Here is a 16,408-nt window from a genome sequence, read left to right as displayed (position 1 = left end):
CATTCTTATTTCTTACCAATTAATGTGCAGTTTACGTTTAAGGAACTACATCATTAAACTAAATGCATCTAAAGTATCACAAAATAGAAGGTTTAAAAGAAAATTTTCTCAAAAAAAAGGTGAGCAAGGGAGTTAGTTTACACAGAGCATCTGAGAATAGGCAACAAGATGATTAATGCTGTTTCCCTCTGAGAATTCAAATGTGAAGATTTTCAGCAACCCTGTTTGGTAACTTAAATATTAGGAAACAGCCATATATGTTTTCACACAAACACATCTGTGTTGGGGATTAAACCAGAGTTTTAATGCTTTTTCGCTGCAGTATATTCATAAATTGGAATGTTCCTTTTAGACTCAAAGACTAAATATCATAACCATATATGCTCTATCTACCTTCAGGATAACTCAAGCTTTCTGAATTACTGTGTATCCATCCTTCAATCACATAGGGACCATGGGGGAAGTATTATTGCCCTGTATAGTTCCTGACCAATTATCAGTACTTAATGGCACATGATACTTTTTTTCTTTTAATCTCAGAATTATCAGTGGGAAACAAACAGTACAGATAACAAAGGGAAACTTTGGTAATTCAATTTTGAAATACAGTATGTATCAAGACCATCTCATAGTCACGTTATCATCTTATTTTACTATGTATTCCACATAATATAGAAGAGGAATACCAAAGGGCTATGTTCTTTTGTTTTAATTTATCATGAAGCATACTAAATGTAGAAATGATTTCAATAAATACCAGACTTTTGTCTCTAACTCTACATTGCATCTTATGTTTTAAAGTTCACATTTGAAAATCTTGCTTTGGTTGTATCTATTTTAAACATAAATAACACTTCTTCAAAATGAACTTAATTTCTATTCTGCAAAGATTACACCCATATCTGTATCAGTGAATGTCATTTATACCATAGAATAAGATCAGATTGCAGGGATTATTAAAAATAACAAATATAAAAATAGCCCACTTAGCACAGCATTCAAGTAAGGATGATACCACTGAGAGTTTTTATTTTTAAACAAATTAGTTGGAATTTCCTTAGAAAATAGTTTACATAGTATTATCAAAATGTAAAGAAAAATTATTATTTTACTTACATGGTATCTCTAACAAGAAATGCACTTCCCAATTTGAAACAGGTTTTATCACCTTCACAAAATGCATGTCTCAAAGAAAAGCGCTCCCCGAGGTCAAAACCTACAAAATGTGACAAATGATTTAATCCAGTAATTTTGTTAAATTTAGGAAACCACAGAGATACTGATATCTGTAAATAGGACTTTTTTTTATTGTTGTTGTCCTTATCTATAGAATGATTTATTTCAAATAAAATCCTGTTGTTTGGGATCACCAATATTACTTGATTTCATTTTTCTCCTTTTAGTATGTATACAAGAGGATGAAATACGTTTCAAAAGACTCAAATATTAATTTGCTTTGACTTAGCAATTCTCCTAAGAAAATAATCAGAGCAGTTCATTGTAACATCTCTAATGTCTAAAGACAAAAATTAGTTAAGTAAAAAATACCACAATTCAACTGAAAGTTAAGCAATCTTGTTTTTTAAACAATCATGCCTTAGAAGAATATATGTTGATGTGGGGAAATGCTTTGATTTCAACTTCAATAAACATATTAATGATTATATGTGTGTGTGTGAAAGAGGGAGGGAGGGAAAGGAAGACAGAGGAAGACGAGGAATGGTACACCAAAATGGGAACCATGGCTATCTTTGGGGAGGAAGATCTTTCTCATAAATTTCTTTTTCTTTTTTCAAAATTTCTACAATGGATACAACTTCTGTAATTTTAAATAACTTTTTTTTTTCCTCTAAGAGGCTGAGTTGTTCTTAGTTAATACTCTGCTCTTAACACTTTTTTCTACATCACTTATCTTCTTTATTTTTAATCTCTCATACTGATGTTATCTTAAATTACAATGCCAAAGAGTCCCTTGTGATTTAATACACACCTGGTGAGAATTTCACACAAAATACTTCTTTGCCAAGAATTATAATTATAATGCTTACCTGAAACTTCAAGTTTATTTTTGTTGTCCTGGGTAAACTGATGTCCCTCTGTTCTCAGTAAAGGACACTGTTTTTCTATTAAAAAAAAAAATTGAAAATTGAATATGTACACTTCATTTTTAGTTGATTTTCTTTTCAAATAAGTTTAAATCAGACAATACAATTAGAAACAAGATAAAATGAAAATAATAAACCATTTTACTAACGTTCTATAGATTGAGGATAAGAATATTACCCACCTCAGAGTATGTTTGTGAGGATTACGTATGGCTGGTATAGACTCAACACTTTTGTTAGCTGTTATTACTACTATTATTATTATTACTATTACAACTACTATTGCTCTAACTTTCTAATTGTTGCTATTCATTTTTGACATTAGGAAATTATCTAGCTTCAACATCATTAAATTTTTATATTCAAAACATATTCTAATATTAAAACAAATAAACCAATATTATATTTGAACACAGATTTGATTCAGGTTTCCTTGCCAGGTGATACTGAACTTTAGATCGGAAGGGGACTGCTATGGACTGAATGTGTCCCTCTAAAATCCATATGTTTAAGTTTTGATCCCCAATATGATGGCATTTAGAGGTGGGGCCTTTGGGAAGTAATTAGGTTTGTATGAGGACATAAAAGTGGAGCCTTCCTGATAGAATCAGTGTCCTAATAAGGGGATGGAGAAATAGGAACTCCTTCACTCCCTACCATATAAGGAAACCGAGAACCTGGCTATGCTGGAATCCTGATCTCGAGCTTCCCAGCCTCCAGGTCTGCATGAAATAAATGTTTGTTCTTTAAGCCATGCAGCCTATGGTATTCTTAGAACAGCCTGAACTGACTAAAACAGCAATATATATGGAAGTTATCACAATAAAACTAAAAAGCAAAGACATCTGCCATACAAAAGTGGCATATAATTGTAAAAATTGGGTAAAAGCATTGAGAAAGTGTTAATTATGTGCTAGGGCACCTAATAATAATTAAAAAAAAATAAAAGATAAACTTAGTCTCCACTCATATTGAGTGTACCTAATCAACACTACCACATATAGAGTAACGAACATGCATACATTAAGTTTTGGTTATTTGAGGTTTGTTAAACCTAATTCAGGGTAGATTCTAAGAAGGTAATAGTTAATTCAGACAAAAATGTGGCCAATTTTTAGACTATGCCAAGGTAACTGTATAACTGGACAGATATTCTTAAAATTAACTATCAACTACTAATTAATTAACTATTTTGGCATCACACAACCACAACCTTAACTCTCCATGTCTAAAATTCACTTGTGTTTAATGATCTAAAAGTTTTCAATACAGAGGGGAGACAAACTGCTTAAAACTAAATGGATCTCTTGCTCTACTGAAAAGTGGCAAGTACTGAATCCCAAGTTCAACGGCTCAGCTCCTCAGCCCTTCATTTAACAAATGTATCATGAACGTCAGGGGTGGTGACAGGGTATCCTCTAAATATATTTAACTAGAAAAAGAAATCAGATTCCAAATAGCGCTGTCATTTAATCAGATTTAAAAGTTGCAATACACATACGTGAAATTGTAGTACTGAATAACTGTAGCTACTTAGCTACTTTGGAAACTCCTATCTCAGAGGTCTTAAGGGTAATGTGGGTCCAAAATGATAGTGAAATTAGCTATTCTGTAAACATTGCCAATTTTTTTTTTAATCCAAAAGCATAGTCATTTTTTTAAAAACCAAGCATCTCATCAAGAAAATTGAAAATTTGAAGAACTGAAAATTAAAGAACTTTGTCAAGGGAGATTAAGTCCTAAATAAGTGAAGGGATAAACCAAGTATTTACACTGGAAAACTCAATTGACTTAAGATGTCAATTCTGACTTTTATCTCTAGATTCAGTACGATCCCAATTAAAAATCCCAACAGGGGGGCAAATAGTGTGTGTATGTGTGAGAGAGAGAAACTGACAAGCTGAACTCCAAGAAAACGAGAAGATTTGAGGCAAAAATGAAGAACAAGCTGGAGAACTTAAAGTATCAGATACCAGAAATGTTTATAACGTGGGATTGGTGCACATCTAAAGAGGTCAGTGGAACAGCGTAGAGAGTCCAAAAACAGACCTGTGTGTGTACATGTTGGTTCTCTTATTTGCCAAAAAGAAGCCATTGTAATTCAGTGGGAAAAGGATGGTCTTTCCAGTAAATGTTTCTGGGTGAACTGCATCTTCACAAAGGAAAACACTGAACTTTGATTCTTACCTCATACCATGCAGAGAAATAAATTAGTGATGATATCAGACCTAACTAAGAAAGGTAAAACAATAAAGGGCTAGAGAAAAACAGAAGATGTTCATGAACCTGAGGAAGCAAAGGTTTCTTAAAGGGATACAGAAAGCACAGATTACAAAAGACTGATAAACTGGACTTCATTAAAATTAAAATACTTATAAATCAAAGGACAATATTAAAAGAGTGAAAAGGAGCCCTAGGTCCTATAGAACCATAGAGACATAGATTGTTTCATACAATACAGACTATTGTAATACATATATCTGATCATGTATCATATCCAGAATATACAAAGAACTCTCACAAATCACTAAAAAAAAATCTGGAAATTCTATTTTGAAAATGCACAAAAATTTAAGCACTTCACAAAAGTCAAGATCCAAATTGGCAACCTGCATATGAAAAGGTGCTCAACATCATTAATAATCAGGAAAATGCAAATTCTGAGCCGCAATGAGATACTGCTAAATGACTAGAACAAAAATCTGACAGCACCATGACTCAAACCCATGACTGTGAGATCAAGACCTGAGATGAGACCAAGGGTCAGATGCGTAACCAAATGAGCCACCTAGGCACCCCCATCACTCTTCTTTTCTAACAGGCATTGAGGAAAATTGTTTTCCTTATTGTAGTGACAAAACCAATAAGATAACCTTTGCTTCATGATTAGAGTTGGGAAGGTGAAGAGTAGCAATTTACCACACATGCAGAACTGGTTTGTTTTCTTTTCATAAACAGAGCAAAGAAGAAGCTTTAGGTGTTTCACATTTTTTTTTTTTTTTAAAGGCTAAAACAGACTCTGTTGGGCTGAGGAGGAAGCAGGCCTTTTTATTTTATTGTTACTGGTTGCCCGAAGACCTCCCATATATTTCGTACTTGGATAACACCTTTGATAAAAGATTATAGAGTATCCTGGGTGAGGAGAAAAACACTGGTTAACAAATATAGGTAAAGATCATCAGACCAAAATATAACAAAAATATTATGGAAAAGTGATCAAACAAGTAAAAAAAGAAGTGAGAACACAGCTATTTTAACAAAAAAGTCACAAAAGGGGTCACAAAATATTCACAGCTTCTTGTGAGTTTGTTGTTGTTTTTGTTGTTATTGTTTTAATACAAAGCTGCTCCTCCAAAGAATACCTGTTAGGAGCTATAATTTTTTTTTTTTTTAATAATTGGGAAACTTTCTTCCACTTTAAAAATTCAGGAATAATAAAGTGTATTTGCCAGTTACATGGTACCACATTGAACATGAGGAATTCTTACAAACATAAAATAAAAGTTCTATATAATAGCATACTTTCTACGCTGAGTTTAAGAGTGCAGTGTGTGTCAATTAATTAAAGCCAAATTTCAGAATAACAGTTTTTCCTGGTAATTTATAAAAAAATAATTTTACAATCTATATGCTCATGGTCTAGGGCCTAAGTTTATAATCAATTCCATCTAGATGTTTTACCATAAGAAAAAAATGTTTTCTAACCTGATGTTTTACCATAAGAAAAAGAAATGGCATTCTATCATCTATCTCTCCTTTTACCAAGTCTGGCTTTTTGTTTTGGTTTGGGTTTTTGTTTTTTAGATGGGAGAGGGTGAGAGATCTTCAAGCGAGCTCCACACCCAGCACAGAGCCAAAGGAGTCCGTTTAACCTACTCAGCCACCCAGGAGCCCCTGGGTTGGAAGACGGATTTGCTGCTTTTCCTTACCCTGGTTTTCTGTTTTTATTACTTTTGATGGTAACTCAGTACTTTGGCCACAGACCAGATTTAGGAAAGTAGAACAAAAAGGAGAACCTTTAATTTTTCTATATATAAACTTCTATCATAGCGGAAAGTTTTAAGAAACTGAATAAAACAAGTTTTAAGATCTACATAATGTATATTTTTAATTCTCTTCCCCACCCTCTTTTGACAACTGAGCTGAAACTGCCACATTCAAATTGTTTACCTACAATATGAAAATGTATAAATATGTCTTAACTCACAATCTCAATATAATAGTAAAACTGATAAGATTAGGAAATAACTGAATTCTCAATAGCTTCAAGATTTTAAATTCCAAGGCATATTGAATCTTTTCATATTACTTTTGAATTCTGCCCCAACTGAAACAATATCCCAAGTATAATTAAGCATTCCATAGAGCTAAAATAAAGCAATTAGAAGGCTCAATTTATCCTTCGTATATTTAGGTTTAACAGTAGACTGCTGACAACTTCACAGACTCCAGAGTTGAAACCCTAGCCTCTCCCTCAGATTTGTTATATCTTATTTTTAGATGTAATCACTTCCCTCCGGTAAATGGTTACTGACCACACGCGCAGGTCTGCACATGAGGAAACTAAAAAGGGAACTTTGCACTTGTGAATCAGAGACACAAGACACAATGAGAGCCCCCTGTCAGGCCATGCCCAGCGTGTCATATTCTTCAATAATCCCCTTGACAGTGCTGTGCTGACATTTTCAATTAATGCAAATGATACCTGAAGTTAAGCAATTTCCATGGCACGTTCAGGATGTGTTGCTTCAGGAACACGTTCTCTCAAATGGCCTGATAAAAATCAATGCTTCATTTTTGTCTGTATTAATTTCCCTCAGTGCTTCATGTTATGTGAATCTTGTTAGGGTTCAGATTAACTCTGAATTCATACTTCTTAGGAAATTCTTTCAGAAAGATCACTTTGGTACAGTTAATTGGACCAGAATATATGTATTTCAGGAGTCCTACATACAGTATAACCTGATTAAAGAGTTGAGATACCAAAGCTGAAAAAGCAGAACATTCTGGGGAATCCCAAAATGGGGAAGTTTCAGTCACACAAGATGATTAGGTTCTGGATATCTGCTGTGCAACATTGTGTGCCGATAGTCAACAATACTGAGTTACACACTTAGATATTTAAGTGTTGTGTTCCTACCACAACTTTTTAAGAAACAGTTACTAGAGCCAAAAATAACAAAAAAGAAAAGAAAATGAAATAAAGGGAATATGGTAGCATAAGATGCAAGACAAAGAAAAGGAAAAAAAGAAGAAAAAAAATGTCAATTAATATTCCAGGTCAGACACATTGCATTAGATTCACCTGGGGAGCTTGTTAAAAATGTAAATTGCTGAATCCCACCCCAGCCAGTCCTGCATAATGGCAGCCTCAGAGTGGGATTTAGAAATCAACACCCCAGATGATTTTTGCTCAAACTAAAATTATAAATACATTTATTGTAGATCCTTCAAATCATTAGGAAGAACATTTATTATGCACTAGTATGTCCCTAAAAACTATGTCCTGCTCAACCAGAGATTCATTTTCCTTTCTAACCAAAGAAGTCCTACCCCTCTGTTTCAGTTGCAAATCGCATTACTTACTAGTGTTCTTAAAAGGAAGAGACATAAAGAAGTTAAAAGTAGTGACATTATCAGAACGAACCCTCCTTGTCCTATGGACTTCCTTTTGTCTGAGTCACTTCTGATTTATTTCTCACTGAAGAAGGAAAGTGTTTTCCCCCCAAAATATATGACAACCTCAGAATATCATTGATACAGTGGTAGAATATTCAAACTTTTATGCAGATTATTAGGAAATGCACCTCCTGCCAAATTAATATAAAAGTCATAAAGACTTACATAACGCGGAGAGACTAAGACTTGTTATATCTTTATAAGAGATTGTTTTGATTCTATATGTGCTTCAAACTCAAAAGTCTCTACCAGGCTGTGTTTATACCTGTTTAGCAAAATGTATTAAAGGTATATTCAAAAGAATAAACACAGTAAGACTCAGTTTTAGAATACATCATCATATGTGACCATCGTCAGAATTCATCTTATGTGATCCTTTGCATAGGAGAGTTGAAGTCTCTCTTTGCTTAGCAAATGGCTTCTCCAATGTGTCTAGTTTGACTTACAAGTACATCTAAATCAGTAATTTACAACTCAAGAGTTCAAGAAAGGTTTTCCAACTTAGCCACATAGCCAGTTTTAAAAATCGGAGGTGAGAGTAAATGTTTTAAACTGCCGTCAAGCCATTTAGAAAGATTTGTGAAGTTCATAATTTAACAACTGCAAATAAATATCTATTTAGTTCAAAAAGTGTTCTAACAACTGTTAATCTTTTGTTCATTTCATCTAAGATACTATAAAACTTACATATAATTAAGCTACATTTCTTTTTATATCTCCTATTCTGTTTTTCCCTTTTCCCTAATTAAGATTAGGCATGTTCCTGGTTAAACCTAATTAGTGATAGACTTATGTATTTCTAATTTGAATAACTTATAACAAAGGGGAAAAGGAGAAAAAGACACACAGAGAGGCATGCACATACATTTATATTTGTAAACATCAAGGAGAGAAAAGAAAGTCTATTTAGCCTAATATGCATATGAGAAAATGAGGTAGTTTTAGAAATTCTCAATGTGAAACATAAAAGGTCAATGGGGAAAAACAATGAATTCTTTATTTTGTACTAGTAGATTTAATCTATGGCCTCCTCACCCCCAACAATGTATTTTAATGATTTTAAAAATAACTGACAGTCTATAAATAACATTTGGTGACTGGACAAAAGAGGTGGCCTGGATACCTGACTTGTCCCTGACCGTCACGGAAATGGAAGCAGGAAGCAGAAGCATTACCACCCAGAGCCAAATTTTCCAAGAGCCAGCATGCTTCATTGTGCCTCGAAACCATGTGAACCAGTGGCCACAGATCTGCAAAAAACAAAATATTGGAACTGAGCTTCTTGTATATAGGTCCTCTCATTATGATCTCTAGAAAACCCTCATCACCAAAAAAAACACAATAGATTTTTGCAATATATGTAATTATATAATTAGATATATGGTTATAGATGTAATTATATATAATAACACAATATAGGCCTTAATCTGTATGAAAAAGCTCCAAAAAATATTTTCTGATTAGGTCCTAATTATCAATGTCCACAAAGCCTCTTCTCCCTTCTCTATTCCTTAAGTGTGTTTTTTAAAGCTATGCCATTTAAAATGACTTGAGCTTGTGTATATATATATATATATATTTCTAAATCCTAGTAAAACATACCTAATATAAAATCTATGATCTTCTTAAGTGGCATTAAATTCCTTCATATTATTGTGTGATCACCACCACCATCCATAACTTCTCATCTTGCAAAACTGAGACTCTATAACTATGAAACACTAATTACCCATTTCTCCTTCCTCTGGCCCCTGGCAACCACCACTTTACTTCCTGTCTCTATGAATTTGGTCACTCTAGGTACCTCATATGAGTGGAATCATACCATTTTTATCCTTTTGTTACTTTCTTTCACTGGGCATACTGTCCCTAAGGTCCATCCATGTGGTAGCATGTGTCAGAATTTCCTTCCTTTTTAAAGCTGAATAATATTGCAGTGTATGTATATACTATGTTTTGTTTATCCATTCATCTGTTGATGGACACTCAGGTTGCTTTCGACATTTTTGACATTATTGTCAAAATGCTGCTATAAACATGAATGAACAAATATGTGTTCAAGTCTGTGTCTTTAATTCTTTTGGGTACATATCCCAAAAATGGAATTGCTGGATCTAATGAAAATTCTATTTTGAATTTTTTGAGGAACCAACATACTGTTTGCCATAGCAGCTGCACCATTTTATATTCCCACCAACAATGCTCGACAGTTCCAAATTCTCCACATCCTCATCAACATTATTACTACTAGTAATAGTATTTTTAATAACAACCATCTTGGTGGGTGTAAGATGGTATCTCATTGTGTTTTTGATTTTTATTTCCCTAAGGATTAGTGAAATGGAACATCTTTTCATATTTATGTTTATTACCATTTGCATATCCTTTTTTTTTTTAGGATTTTATTTATTTGACAGAGAGAGACACAGCGAGAGAGGGAGCACAAGTAGAGGGAGTGGGAGAGGGAGAACCAGGCTCTCCACTGAGCGGGGAGCCCAATGCAGGGCTCTATCTCAGGCCCCCAGGATCATGACCTGAGGTAAAGGCAGACGCCTAACGACTGAGCCACGAGGTGCCCCACCACTTGCATATCTTATTGGGAGAAGTATTTATTTTAATCATTTCCCCTATTTTTAATCTGGTTTTCTGTTGAACTGTAGGAGTTCTTTACATATTCTGGACATTTGCCCCTTTTCAGACATGATTTGCAAATATTTTCTTCCATGTTGTGGGTTACCTCTTCACCCTCTTGATTGTGTCCTTTGCTGCAAAGCAGTTTTTTTTATTTTTATGTCATCCAATTTACCTATTTATCTTCTCACCTGTTCTTTTGGTGTCATATGCAATGATTTATATTTTAAAATATAATCTTATTACTCACAATTCTATTTTCTCTTCTGAAATTAGTATTGCATATTTTGTCTTAACTGATACTATATTTTCTATAAACTTAACTATGTTGTTACTGGGTTGAATAATCACTGCTACTAGAGGTATTACTAGACATGTGAAAAGCAATCCTTCCTTCTGTTCAAAGAGAAAATGGATAAATGCCATGCCTATCTCAACGGAGCCTACCACTGGCACCATATTTAACGTAAACGTGTTACTCTCCATAATCATTTGCCTTTCTAAATATAGACTACTACTTTATAGGTATTACAATAAAAGATTTAGTAAATGGAATCCCTATAATGGAAAACTTAAATATTATTTAAATTAATTTTTATAGTGAAATAACTAACATGGAAATAAATTGCAAGTAAAAATATAATGGTTCCTATAGTGTATTTAACAATTGCAGTATTATTAGAATAGCTATTCTAAGACTTCTAAATATGCAAATAATATGAAATCATTTATTTGCTATCATTCGAAGTTTACTCAAGAGTCAAATATAAAAGAATCTATCACACCAATGTCTAAATGCTGTCAGTACACACTCTAGAAAAAAAACTAAAGCCATCATCTTTGGTATTCTGCATGTGCCAAATACCCTAAGATCAGCATTTTAAAATTAATTCAAGATTTTAGATATTTCTGGATGAATAGCTGGAAGTAGCAACTGCAATACTAAAATCGTATGTGTGGTTCTAAATATCAAACATCTGGTTTTATGTCTTATTTCTTTTGAACTCTTTCATCTAGATATAGTCCTAATCCTCATATGACTTGTAAACTTATCCTATTATTTCAAATCAGTTAGTAACTATTAAGGTAATTAATTTTATTTCAAATAAATGAGCTCACAAATATTAATCTAATTTTTGAAGAGATACTTTGTTCGTAGTTTCAAGCAGCAATTTTTTATCTTCTAGAAATTTTTGTTACTTAACAGGATTTCAATTACTAAAACCTAGATAAGAAAAAAAGAGTAAGTTTTACACTACTATAATCATTAAATATTCAATAAAAAATTACCATACAAACAATCTTAAGGTACAAATAATATAATAATCTTAAATCAGAAAATTTTGCTAGATATTTAAGCGGTATCACTGAACTTTCAAAAAAAAAATTTCAGAGAATTGTCAAAGAGGGTAAATCATTAAGTCAGCAAAATTACTATACTATACTCGACAATGGTATTTTTTTGACAATGATATTATAAGAAAGGAAATTTACAGGCAAGGCTCTTTTGAACACAGATGAAAACTGTCAACAAAATTTTCACACAGTAGAGGAAACCATCGACAAAACAAAAAGGCAACCTACAGAATGGGAGAAAATTTGAAATGATATATCTGATAAGGAGTTAATATCCAAAATATATAAAGAACACAAACAGTTCAACACCAAGAAAACAAAAAATGGAGTTTAAAAATGGGCAGCGGACCTGAAGAGACATTTGTCCAAAGCAACTCTTATTAAGAATTGATGAGTTAGCAGTGTAGTATAGTGGTTGAAATCACAGCTTCATGTCTGGACTTTGTCACTTAGGAATGAGTTACATAATTTCACTACGCCTTCATTTATTTACCTGAAAACTAATAATAACACTAGAGAAAATTATTTAACACCTGGGAAAAGTATAGTAAATGTCCTTGAACATATTAAGTATTCATAAAAATTACCTATTATAATTGTCTGCTCTACGTATTCACAAATAATAATACGTAAAAATTTAGTTACAGTCATCTCCTCAGCCTGAGGAGGTTGACACTGATATTTGGACAATGAGGAAGTGCCAAAGCATCCTAGAACTTTATGTTCATTGAAGCTTTGGTCCCTGTTATAACAACAAAGCACCAGAGAGCTATACAACCATAAGCATATCAACTCAATCTTGAGGTCTCCCAACTGGTACCTTGAGCCACTTAGAGATTGATAGCACTTAGCGTCAATCTCATTTATGCAAAATGTTTGAAGAAGATGTTATGGAGAGTTGACTAAACGTCCTAGTTATTCTACCCTCCATTGAAAAGAATCTCACCAAGTTCAGCAAGAACTTGAAAGAGGAATCCTTTTCTCTCCCCATCTAATTCAACTTGTGGTGGTATTTCCAATAGCGACCACTCCCTACTTCTTGAAAACCTCACTCTCACTGGACTTCCTGTGCTCACACTCTCTGGAATTTTCATTCATTCATTCATTCATTCATTCATTTGACAGACAGAGATCACAAGTAGGCAGAGAGGCAGACAGTGAGAGAGGAAGGGAAGCAGGCTCCCTGCTGAGCAGAGAGCCCAATGCGGGGCTTGATTCCAGGACCCTGGGATCATGACCTGAGTCAAAGGCAGAGGCTTTAACCCACTGAGCCACCCAGGTGCCCCTGAAATTTCCTTCTAAATCCCTTCTCAAATCTTGTTTCTACCTGATTTCTTAATCCTGGGATCTATGAGCGTTCCTTGCCCAACTCTTTACAATGAACGTCTGCTTAGGTGATCTCACCATTCTCTTTGCTTTAAATGGTATGTCAGATAATCCTGACATTTGTATGCCCAGTCCAGTCTTCTCTCAACATTATACTGTGTAGCCAGCTGCCTATTCCAAAGTCCCTCTTAGATGTTGCACAGACACCTGTAACTTATTATGTCCAAACTAAATGTCTGATTGCCAACCACAACTTATTCCTGTCATGCTCCTCCCAGTCTCAATTAGCACCCATCCAAATGCTCAAACCAGGAACTCAGCACCACACTGATGTTTCTGTCTTCCTCTTCACCATCTCTCACATCCAGCCAGCAAATCCCATCAGTGTTACCCCAAACCCATCTCAAATCCATCCACGGCCCTCCACTCCTCTGCTGCAATCCTAGTTCTGGTTATCCTGGTCTAGACTCCTCAATAGCTTCTTGACCGGGCTCCTGGGCTCCTGACCAAATTCACTCAGTACATCGCACTAAAGAGCTTTTCTTTTTTTCTTTACCAAAACAAAACAAAACCAAAAAAGTTTTATTTATTTATTTTTGAGAGAGATAGAGCATGTGCATGCAAGTGCATGAGGGGTGGTGGAGGGGCAGAGGGTAAAGCAGACTCCCCACTGAGCAAGGAGCCCAATGTGGGGCTCCATCCCAGGATCCTGGCATCATGACCTGAGCAGAAAGCAGATGCTTAACCGACTGACCCACCCAGGTGCTCTAGAGAGCTTTTCTTAAAATAAAAGGTGAATCAAGGCACTTCCCTGCTTTTACCCTTTAATAGTTTCCCATTGTAATTCAGACGTAATCCCAAAGCCTTTCTAGGACCTCGAGGCCCTGACTAAACTAGCCCCTTCCTTATCTCCTGCCCCATTTTACTGTTCTCTTCACTAATTATCTATTCCTCAAATTCCCATGCTCTTTCCACACTCAGGGCTTTTGCGCAAGCTATTACCTTAGGTGTTTACTAGTGGAGGTTTCTGTTGTTTTGATCCTGATTAAGTACAGATGTACTTCACTCTGAACATTTTTTTCCCACTATGAACATCTGGTAAAGGTTTGGTAAAGGGACAGGTAAAGGTTTTAAAGTAAATCCCTGTACACGTTTTTTTGTTGTTTGTTTTATTTTGTTTTGTTTTAATACCTTTTCCAGATCTTTAACCCCTGCTTCAAGAAGTTGCAGGGCTGGGAAAAACTTCTGTTGGGGTCTTTCTGGACCTCTCCTCCAGATCCTTCTCTCTATTCTTAGAACCCAGTGTTTTCAGACTGCTGTTTGCTGCTCTGGACCCACCTCCAATGCCCTCCAGGAATTCTCAATTCTGGGCTTTATCCACAACCTCCTTCATCATCAAAACTTGTCAATTTTCTGTTTTGTCCCCTCTGATCCCAGCTAGGTGACCAGCAAGATAGTTTGAGAAATTCAAGCTAACATTGTCACAATTTAATGTGTTGTTCTTCCCAGGTAAGATTTAAATATTAACACAGACCTTCAATGCTTTCCCAGTGGACTGACCAATGAAGAACCTCAGAATAATACATGTGGATGCTGAGGGTACTGAAGTCCTCACCTCATTCTTTTTTTTTTTTTTTTTTGGACAAAGATGGCTCATGGTACATTTTAAGAAGGACATGGGGAGTACTTTACACATGTTCTCATTTTCTTAACAGAATTTCTTTTATATGTGGTATTTATTGAGAGACAAGCATGTCCACCCATAACACGAGCAGGGTATAGAGCATGAGATCCATATACCATATGCTTAAATATATGAAAGTTTAAAATAACGCTAATAAAACTAAGAAAAACGTGGTTTTTTCCTTTTATCTTGACAAGTATACCTTCACAAAGACCTGGAAGCCTAAGTCAAGTTGAGAACTGAACAGAGCAGGCTGCAAAGGATGAACTAGTCTCTCGGCTGGACCAAAGCTCTTCTCTCATTTTTTCCCATTCCTGGCTTGGTCTGTACCATGAGGAGCCTCACCCACACGCATGGGAACATACCAGTAAATCTAAGCTCTGTCCGCAACAGCTGCAAGCAGTCACTCCTTGATATCCACTGGGGCCTAGGAGTGTTCCTACCAGTAACTTAGTCTGTTCTGGGAAGATGAACCCAAGGAAGAGGTCTGCCAGGTCCTGTAAGAGGACTAAGGGTCATTTGGTCAGGGAATTTCAGTATCTGCCCAGAGCCTCATCTAGCAGCTTGGGCTTTGGGTAGGCAGGTCCCCTAACTCTATGGATTCCTAACCCTGAGAGAAGAAGCACAACCAGAGTAAGGCCATACAAAGACCTTCCAAAATGTAAGGCCCAGAGCAAGGGACCTTTTGCCTGGGCCTAAGGGTGGTATAGAAGACAAGAATCAAGTCCCCATTCTACAGATACAAAATATCAAGGCTCATAGAGAAGATTCCAGAGACTGAGACCTAAGTCCAGTTTTTCTTGACTAAGAAGCAGTGTTACACCATCAGGATGTGGGATACACTATCATACCCCGTTATAGTTCCTTTAAATTTTCAGCTATTCTCTATCAAGATGCTGGCCAGACCCAGGCAGTTCCTTCCCAGTACTACAAAGGACCAAAGTCATAACTGTGAACGTGCCCAGTACTGGCAGTCTCAAGCAGACAACAGTGCTGGAGCCTATGAACGCTCTAAAATCCTGCAGATAGCCATGTCTGGAACTGATTTCTCATTGCCATGACAACAAAGAGATAAAGGTTGCCTGAAGGTCTGTCTATGACTCTACCTCTAACCCATTATTCTCACCATCCTGGCCAACTGGAACAGTATTGGATACTGGTTGGGGTAAGGTAATTTAAAAAGGAAAGTCACTATCCCTTAAGTTTCCCTTATTCAGCTCTTGAAAACCCATAAGGCAACTACCAAAATATTTTAATTAAGACATGGATCTTTAAAAAATTCCTTATTAATCTAGATTTATGTACAGAGAACACAAAAAGGATAGAAAGGAGCAGTGGAAAAATGGGTGCCTGGGTGGCTCAGTTGGTCAAACAACTGCCTTTAGCTCAGGTCATGATCCCTGAGTTCAGGAATCGAGTCCTACGTTGGGCGCCCAGCTCCACGGGGAGTTTGCTTCTCCCTCTGACCTTCTCCCCTCTCATGCTCTCTCTCTCTCTCTCTCTCTCAATAAATAAATCTTTAAAAAAAAAAAAAGAAAGAAAGGAAGGAAGAACAGTGGAAAACCTTAATCTTTCATTCCATCTGTACAATGAGCTTCCCACTATGGGCCATGGGAGGAGACAACAC

The 16,408-nt window shown here is 35.5% G+C and overlaps 1 protein-coding gene across 4 annotated transcripts in view; it reads right to left on the bottom strand.

The window, feature by feature from the left end:
* Nucleotides 1-16,408, bottom strand: part of COL19A1 (collagen type XIX alpha 1 chain) — a 323,109-nt gene that overhangs the window by 301,177 nt on the left and 5,524 nt on the right. For all 4 annotated transcript variants that reach the window (XM_059178371.1, XM_059178370.1, XM_059178372.1 and 1 more), the window contains exons 2-4: nt 8,908-9,034; nt 2,049-2,123; nt 1,117-1,216 (exon numbers count right to left, since the gene is read on the bottom strand). In XM_059178371.1, coding sequence (XP_059034354.1) covers nt 1,117-1,216; nt 2,049-2,123; nt 8,908-8,998 — 266 coding nt within the window. In that variant the 5' untranslated portion in view covers nt 8,999-9,034. The remainder of the gene's footprint in view (nt 1-1,116; nt 1,217-2,048; nt 2,124-8,907; nt 9,035-16,408) is intronic.

Source organism: Mustela lutreola, chromosome 6 (genome assembly GCF_030435805.1).
Source record: "Mustela lutreola isolate mMusLut2 chromosome 6, mMusLut2.pri, whole genome shotgun sequence".
Lineage (NCBI taxonomy): Eukaryota > Metazoa > Chordata > Mammalia > Carnivora > Mustelidae > Mustela > Mustela lutreola.
This window is presented reverse-complemented; position numbering and strand designations above follow the sequence as displayed.